General features: G+C 44.7%; 1 protein-coding gene across 2 annotated transcripts; it reads left to right on the top strand.

Moving 5' to 3' along the window:
• Positions 1-1,658: 1,658 nt before the first annotated feature.
• Positions 1,659-14,677, top strand: CNIH4 (cornichon family member 4). Of its 2 annotated transcripts, XM_081114368.1 has the most exons (5): positions 1,659-1,875; positions 5,986-6,054; positions 8,490-8,602; positions 10,455-10,595; positions 14,485-14,677. In XM_081114368.1, the coding sequence occupies exons 1-5, from the start codon at positions 1,807-1,809 to the stop codon at positions 14,510-14,512; spliced, it is 420 nt and encodes a 139-aa protein (XP_080970494.1). In that variant the 5' UTR covers positions 1,659-1,806; the 3' UTR covers positions 14,513-14,677. The 2 variants fall into 2 exon arrangements, with proteins under 2 accessions (XP_080970494.1, XP_080970495.1); XM_081114369.1 differs by lacking the exons at positions 1,659-1,875; positions 5,986-6,054 and adding an exon at positions 4,597-4,634.
• Positions 14,678-14,910: the final 233 nt, after the last annotated feature.

The following is a 14,910-nucleotide window of genomic DNA, read 5'->3' as shown; positions in this document are numbered from 1 at the left end:
GTAATTCAGCTCTATTGGCCATTTTCTCTATTCCTGAGAAGAGCATGTGTCTATGAGCGGTTGAGTATTGCAGTCACCGTCCTCAATGTCTGAAACACTTTGCCTGCAAATCTTCACGTAGCTATTCAGATTTCAATTTACGTATCATTTCCAGCCTGGCCTTCTCTGATCACTCAATCTTCAAGTGTTTTCCCACCTTTCCCCCATCCTTTGCGAGGGTTTTTTGTTTGTTTGTTTGTCTCCCTCACTGTAATGTAAGCTACAGGATTGTAGGGACTTTTTCTCTCATATTCATCATGCATTCCTAAGTCCAGTATCTGGTATATACTAGACCCTCAGAAAATACTGGTTGAATGAATGTGTGACTGATATAACTTGCTCCATTGATCTTATGACTCTTCAAAATAATCTCTTTTTTCTGTAATTAGTTGCTACTTTATTGCCTGTCCCACCCACCCAGTGAGAGCACCATGTTGTCTGCCTCGTTCATTTCTGTATTTCTGGAGTGCAGAGAAGCTCTTGGCATATAGTAGGAGGTGGAGTCAGTAGATATTTGTTATGAATGCATAAGACGACATATTCAATTTTCAAAGATATTAAAACCAAGAGTGGAGAGAAACATCACTGCGACAGAGAATAACAAGGGACTGTGAAATTTCTGGAGACACTGAGATCGGGAAAGGCGAGTCTCAGCTGTCAAGCCAAGAGTGTTGAGGTTAGATTTGTGCTTTGAGATGAAAACCTCTCACCATTCCCAAGTCACGGGATCCAGTGGGTCCAGTGTGCAATCGAAAGAAAATTTCTCACCTGGCCAGGAAATGCTACTGTGTATCCAGAAGATTACAAGCATTCAGTAAATGCTCATTGATTAATTCCTTGTCACAATTTCTTGCAGTGGTTCTCAACCTTCCTAATGCCGCGACCCTTTAACCCTTTGAGTGCCAACCAATATCCTAGGAACTATGCTAAAATTGCCAAGGCATTTTTGCTGATTTTACAGCAGTTTAGGAAAAAAAATTATGAATCGCAAGTAAATGAAGTGACATATTCAAAAAATTAAGGAAACCTTTACTACATTGACATATTTAGCCATAGCATCATCACTAATAAAAGCAGACTTAGAACTGGACACCATTTCCAAGCTTTGATAGCGCTCCTGGCACTCTAGGCGGTTAATACAGTTCCTCATGTTGTGGTGACCCCCCAACCATAAAATTATTATTTTTTTTTAAATATATTTTATTGATTTTTTTACAGCGAGGAAGGGAGAGAGATAGAGAGTTAGAAACATCGATGAGAGAGAAACATCGATCAGCTGCCTCCTGCACATCTCCCACTGGGGATATGCCCGCAACCCAGGTACATGCCCTTGACCGGAATCGAACCTGGGACCTTTCAGTCCGCAGGCCGACGCTCTATCCACTGAGCCAAACCGGTTTCGGCCATAAAATTATTTTCGTTGCTACTTCATAACTGTCATGTTGCTACTGTTACGAATCACCATGGAAATATCTGGTATGCAGGATGTATTTTCAGGGGTCGCGACCCACAGGTTGAGAACCGCTGGTAGGGAGACCTTGCCCACCTCCTTGACAGGTCCTCGTCCTGACGAACTACATTTCCCAGCATGCCGCAGAACCAAGGCGGTTTACAACGGACTACAATTCCCGGCATGCCGCGCGCCCGGCAGAATGGATTAGACGCCCCAGCAAGGCGGGTGAGAGCCTATTAGGGCGGGGCGGGGTGGGGCGGGTCGGGGCACCCGAACCGGTTTCACGGAAGGACCGGCGGCGGCCGTGGAGGAGGATGGAGGCGGTGGTGTTCGTCTTCTCTCTCCTCGATTGCTGCGCGCTCATCTTCCTCTCCGTGTACTTCGTATCCTTGCCTGAGGCGGGCGGAGGCCTCCTCCCCGGGCCGGCCGCCGGAGGGACGGGCTGAGGTTGGGCCCGGGTGGGGGACCCGGGCAGGTGCGTGGGAAGGAGGAGGCGGGCGCGGGCCCCGGGGTGCGGGCCGCCGGGACCGGAGTGGGTGTGGCGAGCCCGGGCCGGAGAGCGCCCGGCAGCCCTCCTCCGCCCCGCTGGGCCTGCCCGGGCTGCGGGCCGCGGGTCCGAGCGCGCCTCTCCCGCAGCGCCCCGGCCCGGCCTGCCCGCCGCCGCTCGCCCCCGCGGTGCCGGGACCAGCCCTGCCCGGAGCGGGGCGTCGTGGCCTTGTCAGGTCTTCGGAGGAGAGGGGGCGCGGCTCGCCTCCCCTGTGGCCCCCCGGGAGACCGGCTGGCGGTTTTTTTTTTTTTTTGGAGATTCCCCCAGGGCCGGGCCCTTTGTCGGATGCGGGGTGTCCCGAGGGCGAGTGCCCACGTCCTGGGGTGCTCGCTCCTGGGCCCGCGGGCGTTGGGGCGAGTGGGAGGCGCTTTGCCGCCTCTGGTCATTCACTGGGCACCCCCACCCCCACCCCCTCGCCGCCCTCCCCTTTGTTCTCGCGGGTTTAGGAACTTGGACCTTTCACATCCAGGGGTGTGATTTTTTTTCAAAAACGGGTGGAGGACACCCCCCTTTTGTAGGTGCCGGTTTGTAGGGAGTGTTGGGAAGGATGCATTTATAAACCATCGGCGGTGGATTCTTTGCTTGCCCTGGCGGCTGCTGCTGTGTGAATGGAGCCGCTGGGCACGTGCTCTGTGTGCAGTTCCCAGGTCGCTCCTCGAGGTGCCCACTTCTCTGGGTCCGTCCAGGTTCAGAACTCAGTGTGTCGCGGGTAGCTCTTCATGGGACAGCATTTCCGCTGCATTTCCAGGCCCGCAGAGGTGGGTACACCCAGCCCCAGCCCCCCAGGAGCTGTGTGCGCTGCAGCTCATCCCTGCCCTGCAGGGAGCAGCTAGTCTTCGCTGTCGCCCAGTTCATTGAAGTCATTAAATATAAGCCCGGAAAAACGCCCGAAGAAACTACATTGTTTTGTTTTGTGTTTCCCCTTGGAAATCACACGTGCCCCTGTCCCCGTCCGATAGATTTAATAGATTTAAACGTTTTGTTGGCCCGAGTATCCTGGCTTTTTAGGGTGGTTTTACCGAGTGCGGTTTCCATGCGTTATTGTGGGAGAGGAGTTTGATGTCGGGCCTCCTTGCTTAGCTGGATATTCGCCGTGGGCATTACTTCACCTCTCTTAGGCCTTCGTTTTCTCTTTATTTTTAAAATATATTTTTGCTAGAGGCCCAGTGCACAAATTTGTGCACAGGTGGGGTCCAGCCGGCCCAGTCGGATTGGGGGGTGATTGGGCCGGTGGGAGGGGCCGAGGAGGTTGGCCAGCTGCCCTGCCCCCAGTCTGGCTGGTTGACTGTCTGCAGTAGGTCATAGTGACGTTATGGTCCTTAGGCTTTTATATATATAGATTGATTTCAGAGAGGAAGGAAGAGGGAGGGAGAGATACAAACATCCCTGATGAGAGAGAATCATGGATCGGCTGCCTCCTGCAAGTCCCCCACTGGGGATCAGCCCACAACCTGGGCCTGTGCCCTTGACCAGAATCCAACCTGGGACCTGTCAGTTCGAAGGCAGATGCTCTATCCACTGAGCCAAAGCGGCTAGGGCTCGTTTTCTCTTTAAAATGTGCGGAGGTTTTTACTTCCTGTGTGTGTGTGTGTGTGTGTGTAGTGAGAACAGGTGCTAAGCACCTAGCATTGCCCGTCCCATGGCCAATATTCAGTAACTATTGCTCCGCCTTCTTCTGGTGCAGTCGCATGAGGTTTGAAAGGGCAGCAGCATCTGCCTGCGTTTGGATGACCTATGTCCCTGTCGTGACAAAGGAGCTGGAGCTTACACTCAGGGAAATGAAACTTGGGTTTCTCGTTTTTGCAGTTTGGAAAGTCAGGCTCGATATTTTAAAATAGCCTTGGCGTATACCAGTTTAATATTCATAGAGAAATGTTAGGTGGAATATTTGACTTTGACTGTGAGGTACAGTCCGGGTGTGTTTTGATGAAACTCAGCCTATTGTATGACTGTGTTTTTGGGTAGTTGAACTAGCTTTCTTTTTAAAAAAAATATGTTTTTATTGATTTCAGAGAGAAAGGGAGAGGGAGAAGGAAACATCAATGATGAGAATCATCAATCGGCTGCCTCCTGCATGCCCCCCACTGGGGACCGAGCCCGCAACCTGGGCGTGTGGCCCCAACTGGAATCGAACCCAGGACCCCTCGCTCCACAGGCCGACACTCTATCCACTGAGCCAAACCAGCCAGGACTGAACTAGCTTTCTTAATATTACAGGCAAGAGGTGGGAAGTGGGCAGGGTAGACATTCTGTAGGGATAGGAGTTCCCTGGACTTAGAACCCTTCAGAGCGCCTGCAGAGGCGGAAAAGGGGTGGCTATTTATAATCACACCCGGGCAAGAGCAAAGGTGTGCCCCTGGCATTTGTGGGTGCTGGGGTTAAGGAGCACATGGCTGATTTGGGTGGTAGTAGAAGCTCCGGGTGGAAAGGCTGAATTAGGAATTAGTTAAGATTTTGGAAGGCTGGAATGTTAAGGAGAAGGGCTTTCCCCTTTTATTCTCTAGGCAGTAGGGAGCCATGGAAAAATGTCGACATAAAGGGGTGTGCTAGGAAGATGAATCTGCAGAATGGGTTGGAAACAGGAAAGATTGGAAGGTAAGAAACCATTAGGGTTCGTTCACCTGGATTTGAAAAAGAGGGCTCCTTGTGGGCAGCCGGAAGGAGGGAGTGATGAGAGTGGAATTAGGGAGGAATGATCGCTAGGACCTGATAACAGCTGATTATGAGATGGAAGCAGAAGGCAGACACCACTTTCCATGTTTTGAGCCTGGGCAAGTGATGCTTGTGTCATGGACAGAAATAAAACAAATTGGAATAATTTGTGGAGAAAGTGATAAGTTTGACTATAGCGTATCGAGGTCATAGGGGGATAGTTATATGAAAATGTTGTAGAATTTAATGGAAAACATTTGTTTGTACTTGCATTGTTGGGCATTTTCAAACTTAGAAGTAGAGGCAGTAATGCAATAAGCCCCATGTTTCTATCACTCGCCTTCAGTGATTTTCAGCGTTTTGCCATTATATTTTCGTCTCTCTCCCAGCTAGTGGGGGGAGGTGGGGGGGCATTTTAAAGTAAAGCCCAGACATTGTCTTTCAATCGAAGGCTTTTCCTTTCGTCTGTCTGTCCCTCAAATGTTTATTTGTGACTTTATATTTTGTACTAAAAACCATTTTTTGCTTAATTCCAGTGTAATAGATGTTTATTGTAGCAAGTTTGGGAAATAGAGAAAAATATTAGGAAAACACATCATTTGTAATCCAACTTTTGCAGCATACGTACTGCTAACATGTCCATGCTATATTCATAGTTTTGTATTCTGTTTTCTTTTTATATATCTTAAGTCTTTAAAGACATTTTATGGTTATATCCTAAGTAAACACTATTTTTCTACTAATGAGGAGAATTCAGGTTTTTAACATGTACACTGTTTTTACAGGACTTCTTTTTCCATTTCTTTTTTTTTTATTGCTTAAAGTATTACAAAGGGTATTACATATGTGTCCTTTTTCCCCCCGCCCTTGACAGTCCCCTAGCCTCCCCTACCCCCCAGTGTCTTATGTCCATTGGTTATGCTTATATGCATGCATACAAGTCCTTTGGTTGATCTCTTACCCCCCTACCTCCTGCCCCCCAACCCTCCCCGGCCTTCCCGCTGCAGTTTGACAGTCTTATAGCCACTGTTTGGCATTTGAGGAATTCAGATAGAATGCCCTGCATGGGTCACATTAGAATTGAGCACAATGAAAGGATTATTTTGTGAAAATCATTTATTTGTTGGAGGAACACAAATGAGAAAATTCTGTTGTCAAATGAGTGAGCTTTAAGGAAATAACTAACTTTTTTCAAGTCAAGTCTAATTCTGCCTTGCAACTGGGATTGCTTTATGAAACTTAAATACTTCATTGTTATAAAAGAAGTCTAAAAATTCCTTATCTTGATCATCAGATAATTACATTGTCTGATTTAGAATGTGATTACATTAATGCTAGATCATGTTGCTCGAAATTAAACAAGGTAAGACATTTCTTTGCTCATTTTCTGGCATTGAAGGCAGTTCTCCATTTTCTGTGTGAGATTATCGATAATCAACATGTATATTTGATTTCAGAGTGCATATTGTCTCTTGTCGGAATGCTGGTAGAACTATGTGTTTGGCAATGCTTTAACTCATGAAACTACTAGAAGACCTATCTTGGAATTTTGTTCCTTTATTCTTTTTTTTTTTTTTTTTAATATATTTTATTGATTTTTTACAGAGAGGAAGGGAGAGAGATAGAGAGTTAGAAACATCGATGAGAGAGAAACATCGATCAGCTGCCTCCTGCACACTCCCCACTGGGGATGTGCCCGCAACCCAGGTACATGCCCTTGACCGGAATCGAACCTGGGACCCTTGAGTCCGCAGGCCGACGCTCTATCCACTGAGCCAAACCGGTTTTGGCTTGTTCCTTTATTCTGCTTCTTCCTTTCCCTTTGTCCACAGAGCACATTATTACTCAGAGTAGGTAAAGGTTTCTCATGATGTTAATTGTTTTTGTTTTCTGTGTCCAAGCCCCCCCACCCCCCTCCCGTTCATGGAAAGAAAGCTTAATCTGTCTTCAGTTGAATGAAAGACCTTTTTGTGGCTTGCTGAGAAATAGAATTAATTAGCAGATTTGTTTTACAGCCATTTTGCCTTTGGTATCTAGTCAGAACTTTAAATTGGCAAGAATATTCTGAATTGCAGAGCTTGTCTAGATGCAGAGAAACCCGTTGATCCTGATTCAGTTGAGATGAGCAGACAGAAGAGCTTTCTAGATAAAAGTTCATATAAAAATAATACTGAGAGGTGCTTTTGGCCTGACCTAAAAGTGATTTCACATCTTCAGTCTACGTAAGCTTCTCGGGCCCAGAGGGAAATAAAGATACGCTCGGAAAGTTAAAATTTCTAGTAAACTATATTCCTTCTCTCTACTTTTCTTTCCCTTTCTTTCCCTTTCTCTCTCTCTCTCTCTCTCTCTCCCTCTTTCCCTCCTTCCCCTTTCCTTCCCTCCCTCCCTCCCCCTTCCTTCCCTCTCTCTCTCTCTTTCTGTCGAATTTCCCAGGACATGGTTTAATACAGCAATAGATTTAAATAAAATATTTTATGTTTACCTGCTATGCTTTGAGAGTTCTCTTTAAATTTTTTATTGAGATAGTATTATATGTAACATTAAATTAGTTTCAGGCCTTCTCATCTTTAGAGAAATGACTACATATAATCAGATGGATTGTGTGTCTTTATATTTCTTGCTTTCTCAATATTTTAGGTGGGTATTTGTTGGTTTTTTAAAAAAATAAAAATAAAAGTCTAAATACCAAGAAAAGCTTATCTGGATTCTTCTACTGAGAAAATTACTCCCTCACTTTGAAGTTAAGTACTTTTTTTAACGCTAATTTTTATAGGTAACCTTTCCTAGTTTCCACAGCTAATAAAAGGATAGCGCATGATTCCGCTTCAGGTTTGTTTGACTTTGCTGCTCACACTTATGTTAAATTGGTCACATTTAAAAAATGCATATACATATTAAAAAGTTTCAGTTTGTTGCACATTAGGTTTAAGGCTCAGAAAACCCCTCTTTGTTTGCAAAAAGAAAACTCTAAATGCAAGAGTCCTGGGGCAGCATGCCTGGACTTACTGTACTCTGTGCCACTCCGCCCTGGGGCAAGTTACTTAATCTCTCTGAGTTTTACTTCCCTCATTTCTACAAATAGGGAATCTCAGGTTTTGGCTCCATAAATATTAGCTTCTCTTAACTTCTATTAAAAGAAAAAGGTCTAAGAAGAAGAAGACCATTGATGAATTGAGAACCTGCCACAATAGTGCTGAGGCATGAGAAGTAGAACATTGTCCAGTAAACAAAGAGCGTAGCTAAGGGCATTTGGGTGCTATAAAGCCAATAGGCTGGGATTCTGGTAGCTTAGTTCATTACCATATTTGTTCAGCTTTGAGCTGTTATTGTTAAAGTACTTTGTCTTTGTGTGTGTGTGTGTGTGTGTGTGTGTGTGTGTGTGTGTATGTGTGATTGTAAAATGTTAAGGCTGATATTCTGACATGAAAGGCAGCATGCATGTGGATATATGTCCCAAATTAGAGTAGGGGCTTCAGCATAGATAGTGGTATACAAAGTAAACACTACTCGATTTTCCCCCTAATTGTCATTCATACCTGCTTAGTGGATGACTTGGAACATTTGCTAAGGACACATAAGACATAGTTGAAGTTTAAGTGCATTAGTTGCAAGCTGTGCCCTGATGTGTCTGCATGGGCTAAGCAGTTACAGCAGTTTGCAAATCTGGGACATGGAGTCTAAAAATATCTTGAAACACTAGCTTGGAAGTTCCCCGTCTCTTCACTGATTTAGCTTTAAGTGACATGTCATTCAGGCAGAACCCAGCAGTGAGATGTGTACTCTGTTCTCCCCTTGCAGTGGATCATTCCAGAATTGATTGGCCATACCATTGTCACGTTATTAATGCTCGTTTCATTGCACTGGTTCATCTTCCTTCTCAACTTGCCTGTTGCCACTTGGAATATATATCGGTGAGTCTTGTTTGTTTGCTGTTTCATGTCGGGGAAGTTTAAAGACATTTTTTTTTTATCTTAACAGCTTTCTCTCTTCTGCAATAGAAGAGTCGTGTGACTCAGGGGGGACATTTGCATTCCTAGAATCTGGGTTGAGAACTGAGTGTGGGTGAGAGGGAGGGAGAGCTACAGAAGCTTGGACGTGAAAGCAGGGAGAGGCCACGGGCAGTATCACAGAGCTCCCAGTCATGATGTTGAAGCCCAGGTTCTTCTTAACCTCATGGTTTCCCTCCAAGTACCCCAATTTCCTTATTCGTAAAGGAGTCAATCAAGGAGGAAGACTATCATGTGCAGCTACTACAGACACAGTGATATTAAATAAATAGGAAATGTTACATGTTATCTGAAGCACCCTAAAGGATCCATAGTATTAACTATAATATATGAAATACAGTATTATCAAGGTTTCTTTAAACAGTCGGAGTCTATTCTGAGTCTGTGTGAACTGGTCTGGATGTGGAACGAGGAGCACGCTTACGGTGCCTTTACCTTCGTGTTGACTTTCAGCTCCGTTCCTAGTTCCCCACTGTGGTCACACTGCCACCACTATAACAAGCACCGTTCTTACTTGTGTATTTGGCACTTCATCTGTTTTTTTGTTTGTTTGTTTTTTAGTTATGTAAAATCAGACATTGCATTTTTAGTCTGAATTATCCATTTACTGTCTTAATTGAAGAGTTTTATTTCATCACAATAGCATTTATTCTAAATCATTTCTGTTCTGTTTCCTTTAAGTTGCTCTTTTAAGGGAGGTGCTGTTCATAAACCATGCGGATTGAGACATTCTCTATTGATCAGCAGAAGCACAGAGATGAGGTTTCCGGTCTGGACATAGACCCTCTCTTTTTATTATCATCTGAGAAATGGGAATAATTATGTCTGACACTCCTCTTCCTTATGAAGATGAGAAAGTGAAGGGATTTGCACTAATTGATTTAGAACCTTTTAGATAAAGAAGTTTCTAAGAACTTGATAAGATTGGTTTGGTTTGGAGCGCTCTCCAGTGGTTTTCTACAGAAGGTGTGTAAGAGGGTCTCAGTGCATAAAATACGCTTCTCTCGCGTGTGACTGTGTTTGTTCCAGAGGGCAGAACACTACACCGAAAATTAACAGCATTGTATCTTTCAAAGGAAAAGTAAGCGGTGGCCTGTGACTTAACCATAATACCCCGCTCATACTTGGTCTGAATTTAAAACTGCTGTGATTAGTTCACTTTTATTTTTTTTAATTTTTATTTATTTTTTAAAAATATATTTTATTGATTTTTTTACAGAGAGGAAGGGAGAGGGATAGAGAGTCAGAAACACTGATGAGAGAGAAGCATCGATCAGCCGCCTCCTGCACACCCCCCACCGGGGATGTGCCCGCAACCAAGGTACATGCCCTTGACCGGGAATCGAACCCGGGACCCTTCAGTCCGCAGGCCGATGCTCTATCCACTGAGCTAAACTGGTTTGGGCGATTAGTTCACTTTTTTTTTTTTTTTTTAATATATTTTATTGATTTTTTACAGAGAGGAAGGGAGAGAGAGATAGAGAGTTAGAAACATCGATGAGAGAGAAACATGGATCAGCTGCCTCCTGCACATCTCCCACTGGGGATATGCCCGCAACCCAGGTACATGCCCTTGACCGGAATCGAACCCGGGACCTTTCAGTCCGCAGGCCGACGCTCTATCCACTGAGCCAAACCGGTTTCGGCGATTAGTTCACTTTTAAAGGTTGACGATTATTGGTTACTTAGTTTTGAATATTTTTTTGCTGATGAGTTGATTTTCCTTCTAATATGTGTGCATCCTTTAATTTACCAGGTTCATTATGGTGCCAAGTGGTAACATGGGAGTGTTTGACCCAACAGAAATCCACAATCGAGGGCAGCTGAAGTCACACATGAAAGAAGCCATGATCAAGCTTGGTTTCCACCTGCTCTGTTTCTTCATGTATCTTTACAGGTGAGTTTGCCTGTAAAGTGGCCTTTCCTGGGTCCCAGGCCTGCTTTTGGTGGCTGAGACACTATTCTGTAGGATTTAGCATTGACATTGCAGAGCTTTGGGGAGTTATGTGAATTCCTTGAAGTATGTAGGTTTTTATGTATGTCATTGCATCAGCATTCTGTCTGACCTACAATAGAGTTGCTCTGTAATATTAGTGATTCCTTAGCTGTCAAGTTGTCAACATGCTTAAACTGTCTTTGCTACTCCTTTCCTAGTGTCCAGTTGTGAGTTCTCACTGCCTGTTATAAGTAGAAATATTTGTAGCCTAAAGATTGTCTCACTTTATGGGATACCAGACCACTGAGCAGCTCTCAGCAACTTACAGCCAGTTGGGCCTATTTTTCTCGGCAATAAGGGACTGAGGTGTGATGCCTATTCTCCAGCCTGCTAAGTGGTCCATTCTGGTAAAACTGCATCAGGCTTTGGTTATAACAGGTTGGAAGTGTAAGAATTAATGTTGGCTGGCGTGGCGCAGTGGTTGGACATTGACCTGTGAACCAGGGGGTCACAGTTCGATTCCCAGTCAGGGCACATGCCTGGGTTGTGGACCTAATTCCCAGGGTGGGGCGTGCAGGAGGCAGCCAGTCAATGATTCTCTCTCATATCTCCCTCTCTCTTCCTCTCTGAGATCAATAAAAATATATTAAAAAGAAAATTAATATGAAGGATTGGCTGTCAGACACTGGACAGCCTATTTGAAACTTAGATTTATTACGGTATGTTTTAGAAATAATCATGCCACTTTCTTTTTAAACCTATCATAGACCCATAGATAAAGCAGAGGATAAAAGTTGTCATGTGTATGGCTTGATTAAGCCTTTATGATGCTAGACGTCAGGCTTAACCTTTGTATCTGAGCTTAATTAGATCATTCCTATTTTTTTGCAGGTAAATTTTAATTTTTCACAAGGGCATAGGGCTGTTAGGAAAAACATGCACTGAATGAAACTTCTATCACTCAAAGGAGTCTTAATAATTAGAAACTGAATAGAGATAGCAGGTTTAAAAAATGTCAGAAGTTGCCCTAGCTGATTTGGCTCAGTGGATAGAGCGTCAGCCTGTGTACTGAAGGGTCCCGGGTTTGATTCCGGTCAAGGGCAAATGCCTGGTTGTGGGCTTGATCCCCAATAGGGGATGTGCAGGAGGCAGCCAGTCAGTGATTCTCTCTCATCATTGATGTTTCTATCTCTCTCCTCCCTTCCTCTCTAAAATCAATAAAGATATATTAAAAAAAATAAAAATTGTCAGAAGTCAGAGCCATTTTAGTTCTTTCTGAATAACTAGGCCTCCTAAAGTCCTTTGGCTGTGCTAATGTCACCCGCTAGCATAGAGGAGATTAAAGTTGAGTTTAGATAGTTTCCTTTTCGCTATTTATCTTACTTGCTTTTCTGTTTTTTAAAAACTAGGACAGAAAAGCACATTAGAATTAATTTCTGACTCTTATCCCTACCTCACTGCTAATGTGCTTTTTTTTTTGTTTTGTTAATCCTCACCCAAGGATATTTTTCCATTGATTTTTAGAGAGAGTGGAAGAGAGAGGGAAAGACAGAGAGAAGCGCATCGATTGGTTGCCTCCTGCACAAGCCCTGACCAGGGCTTGGGCCAGGGAGGAGCCTGCAGCCAAGGTACGTGCTTTTGACTGAAATCGAACCCAGGACCCTTTGGTCCACAGGCAGACACTCTATCCACTGAGCCAAACCAGCTAGGGCTAATGTGCTTAATTTTTAATCCTCGTATTAAAGATGAAAAATAAAGAGCAGCCCTAGCCGGTTTGGGTCAGTGGATAGAGCGCCGGCCTGTGGACTGAAGGGTCCCAGGTTCGATTCTGGCCAAGGGCACATGCCTGGGTTGCGGGCTCAATCTCTAGTGGGGGGCGTGCAGGAGGCAGCCGATCAATGATTCGCTCTCATCATTGATGTTTCTATCTACCTCTTCCTCTCTGAAATCGATAAAAATATATTTTAAAAAAGAGCAAAGAAATGTAATGTTAAGAACACGATGGTACACCTATTTTCATTTTTGCCACTTTTTGAAGTTAAACCATATGAAGGTATCTTTATCATCATATATATTCCCTTATTTCTGAAGAGACGAAAAGCAAGCGGGGATCAGCTTAGCTCAAGGTTGCTGCTTCATCCTCCCCAGACCTCCAGGTTTTACATTGTTGGAGCAGAGTAGAGGGGCCATTCCCTGGTCTTGCTAGCAGGAGCTTCTTGGGACAGCTGTGGGCACAGCACTGTGGGCACACTTCCGGGAGTGAATGTAGGATCAGGGAGCAGTGTCTTCCTTAGGAGCCTTAAGAATTAAAAACGCACGACAGCCTCTTAGCTCTCGGTTGTTGAATTTCAAGCAATGGGAAGACATGGGCTGAAGACGGGGATCAGAGGAATCGGGAAGCTGTCTGGGGCAGGTTTAAGGTGTGGTTCGTTATAACTGAGTAGATGACGCGCCACCTGGAAGGGGTTTGGCTGAGTCAGCGGCACCCTTTCTTTCTCATCTCTCCTTTTTCCTTCTTAGCTTGTCATTTTTAGGCTCATTGCTGTTACCTTACCCCTTGGAGCCACCCATGGCTCAAGGGATCATGATGAAAGAATAGTCTCAGATGTCCTTTGCTCTTAGCTTGTGGTTGCTATTGTTTGAGTGGTTTTATTTCCAAAATCATCAGATTTCCAATGCAGGGATTTTATGCTGCTCCTTTCTGTGTCGCTGGCCACAGCTTGCCTGGGTGCCTTGCATATGGCATTCATTCAGGGTTTATTAAATAGAATTAAAGGGGAAAAAATGCCCGTCTTCTTTTAGAGATTGGTAGAATCTATGCCGTTGGTTTTTTGTTTAGTTACTGGTGTAGGGGCATCTGGGCTCTACCTTAGTCCCTGTGTGACCTGCGGCAGGTTTCTTAACCTCTCTGTGCCTCAATTTCTTCCTCTGAAAATGTGATAGTAATAGTACCTACCTTATCAGTGATGTGGACTAAATGAGATAATGTCTGTAAGCACTGAGGTTTGTGCTGACCTATAGTAAACTCTAAAAAAAAAATATTAAAAAAAAATTGGTCACTACCATTAATCTTTTGTGCACTGAGTACACTCAGTATGGTTAATGTTGAACAACTTATACCACTGGTAATGCCAGGTTATTTCTGTGTGTTTCATCATTTGATCCCAGTAGAGCAAAGCTGATTCCAGTAAAAGGAAATGATAGTTTGTTACTGTGGTGGTTTTCATAGAGTATTGATTGAGAGACTGCTACATGTCAGGTGACACAAAGGAGCAGCACACAATCCCTCGGTAAAAGCCAGGAGCCTGGGATTGCTGTAGTTGGATGTGATTCTGGAATCTGAAAGTGACGATGCTCAGGTCAGAAGAGCGCACAATCCAGGGCTAGAACGGAAGCCTCAGGCGGGAAGATGAGTTGTGGAAGGAGCCGGAGCAACTGCCCTGGGCTGAGGGCCGGCTTCCCAGAGGAGAGGCCTGACTGAGGCCGGACTAGGAATGTCCCAGTTGACGGGGCAGGGTCGGGAGGCGGGCTGCAGGCACAGGGTTAGCCTGTACAAAGATCTGGCTAGGGAATTCGGTCTTTTCCTGGACATAGCTTGTTTTTTCCTAAATGACAGCTCAATATTGGTTTTAGGTTATATTCCCACCCCCACCTTGATTACCTTATTTTTAGTGAAAAAACATAGGGCACCTAGAAACCCCAACATAGACTTTCTTTTCTTTCGGTATAAATGTCTTTTACTCAAATGGGTGTTCCTAGTTGAGCCTTAGGGATATGAGTTGGGACACACCAGACTGTGTGGGACATGCCTTAGGGACACGTCGGTAACCTGGATTTCTTCTCTCCACAGTATGATCTTAGCGTTGATAAATGACTGAAGCTGGAGCAGCCGTGGTGGGAGTCAGCTACACTACAGTGCACAGTCGAGGAGCCAGAGATGCTTCCATCATCCTTAGGACCGTAACCATAGCAGTATATTTTTTCCTCTTTGAACAAAAAAATATTTTTGCTGTATTTTTACCATATAAAGTATTTAAAAAACATGAATTGAGTTTTTGTAGATTTCTGGTTCTCCACTTTAGCCTGAACCCCAACATGTGAAGGTGTTTGTCATCGTCTGTGCGTTGAAGATGGTAAGTTGGATGTGGGAGCGGGACTGCCACCCCAACCTTCGCCCGAGAAAGGGAGGGCACACTTAGAGGGAAACGTGCTAGACGAGCAGAGCTGCTCATCACGTTGGCGGAAAAGGCCGAGTACAGAGCAGCCCCGCTAACCT

This window comes from Myotis nattereri, assembly GCF_964212035.1.
Source record: "Myotis nattereri genome assembly, chromosome: 20".
Classification (NCBI taxonomy): Eukaryota; Metazoa; Chordata; class Mammalia; order Chiroptera; family Vespertilionidae; genus Myotis; species Myotis nattereri.
Note: the sequence above shows the minus strand (reverse complement) of the source record. Positions and strands in the feature narration are given on the sequence as shown.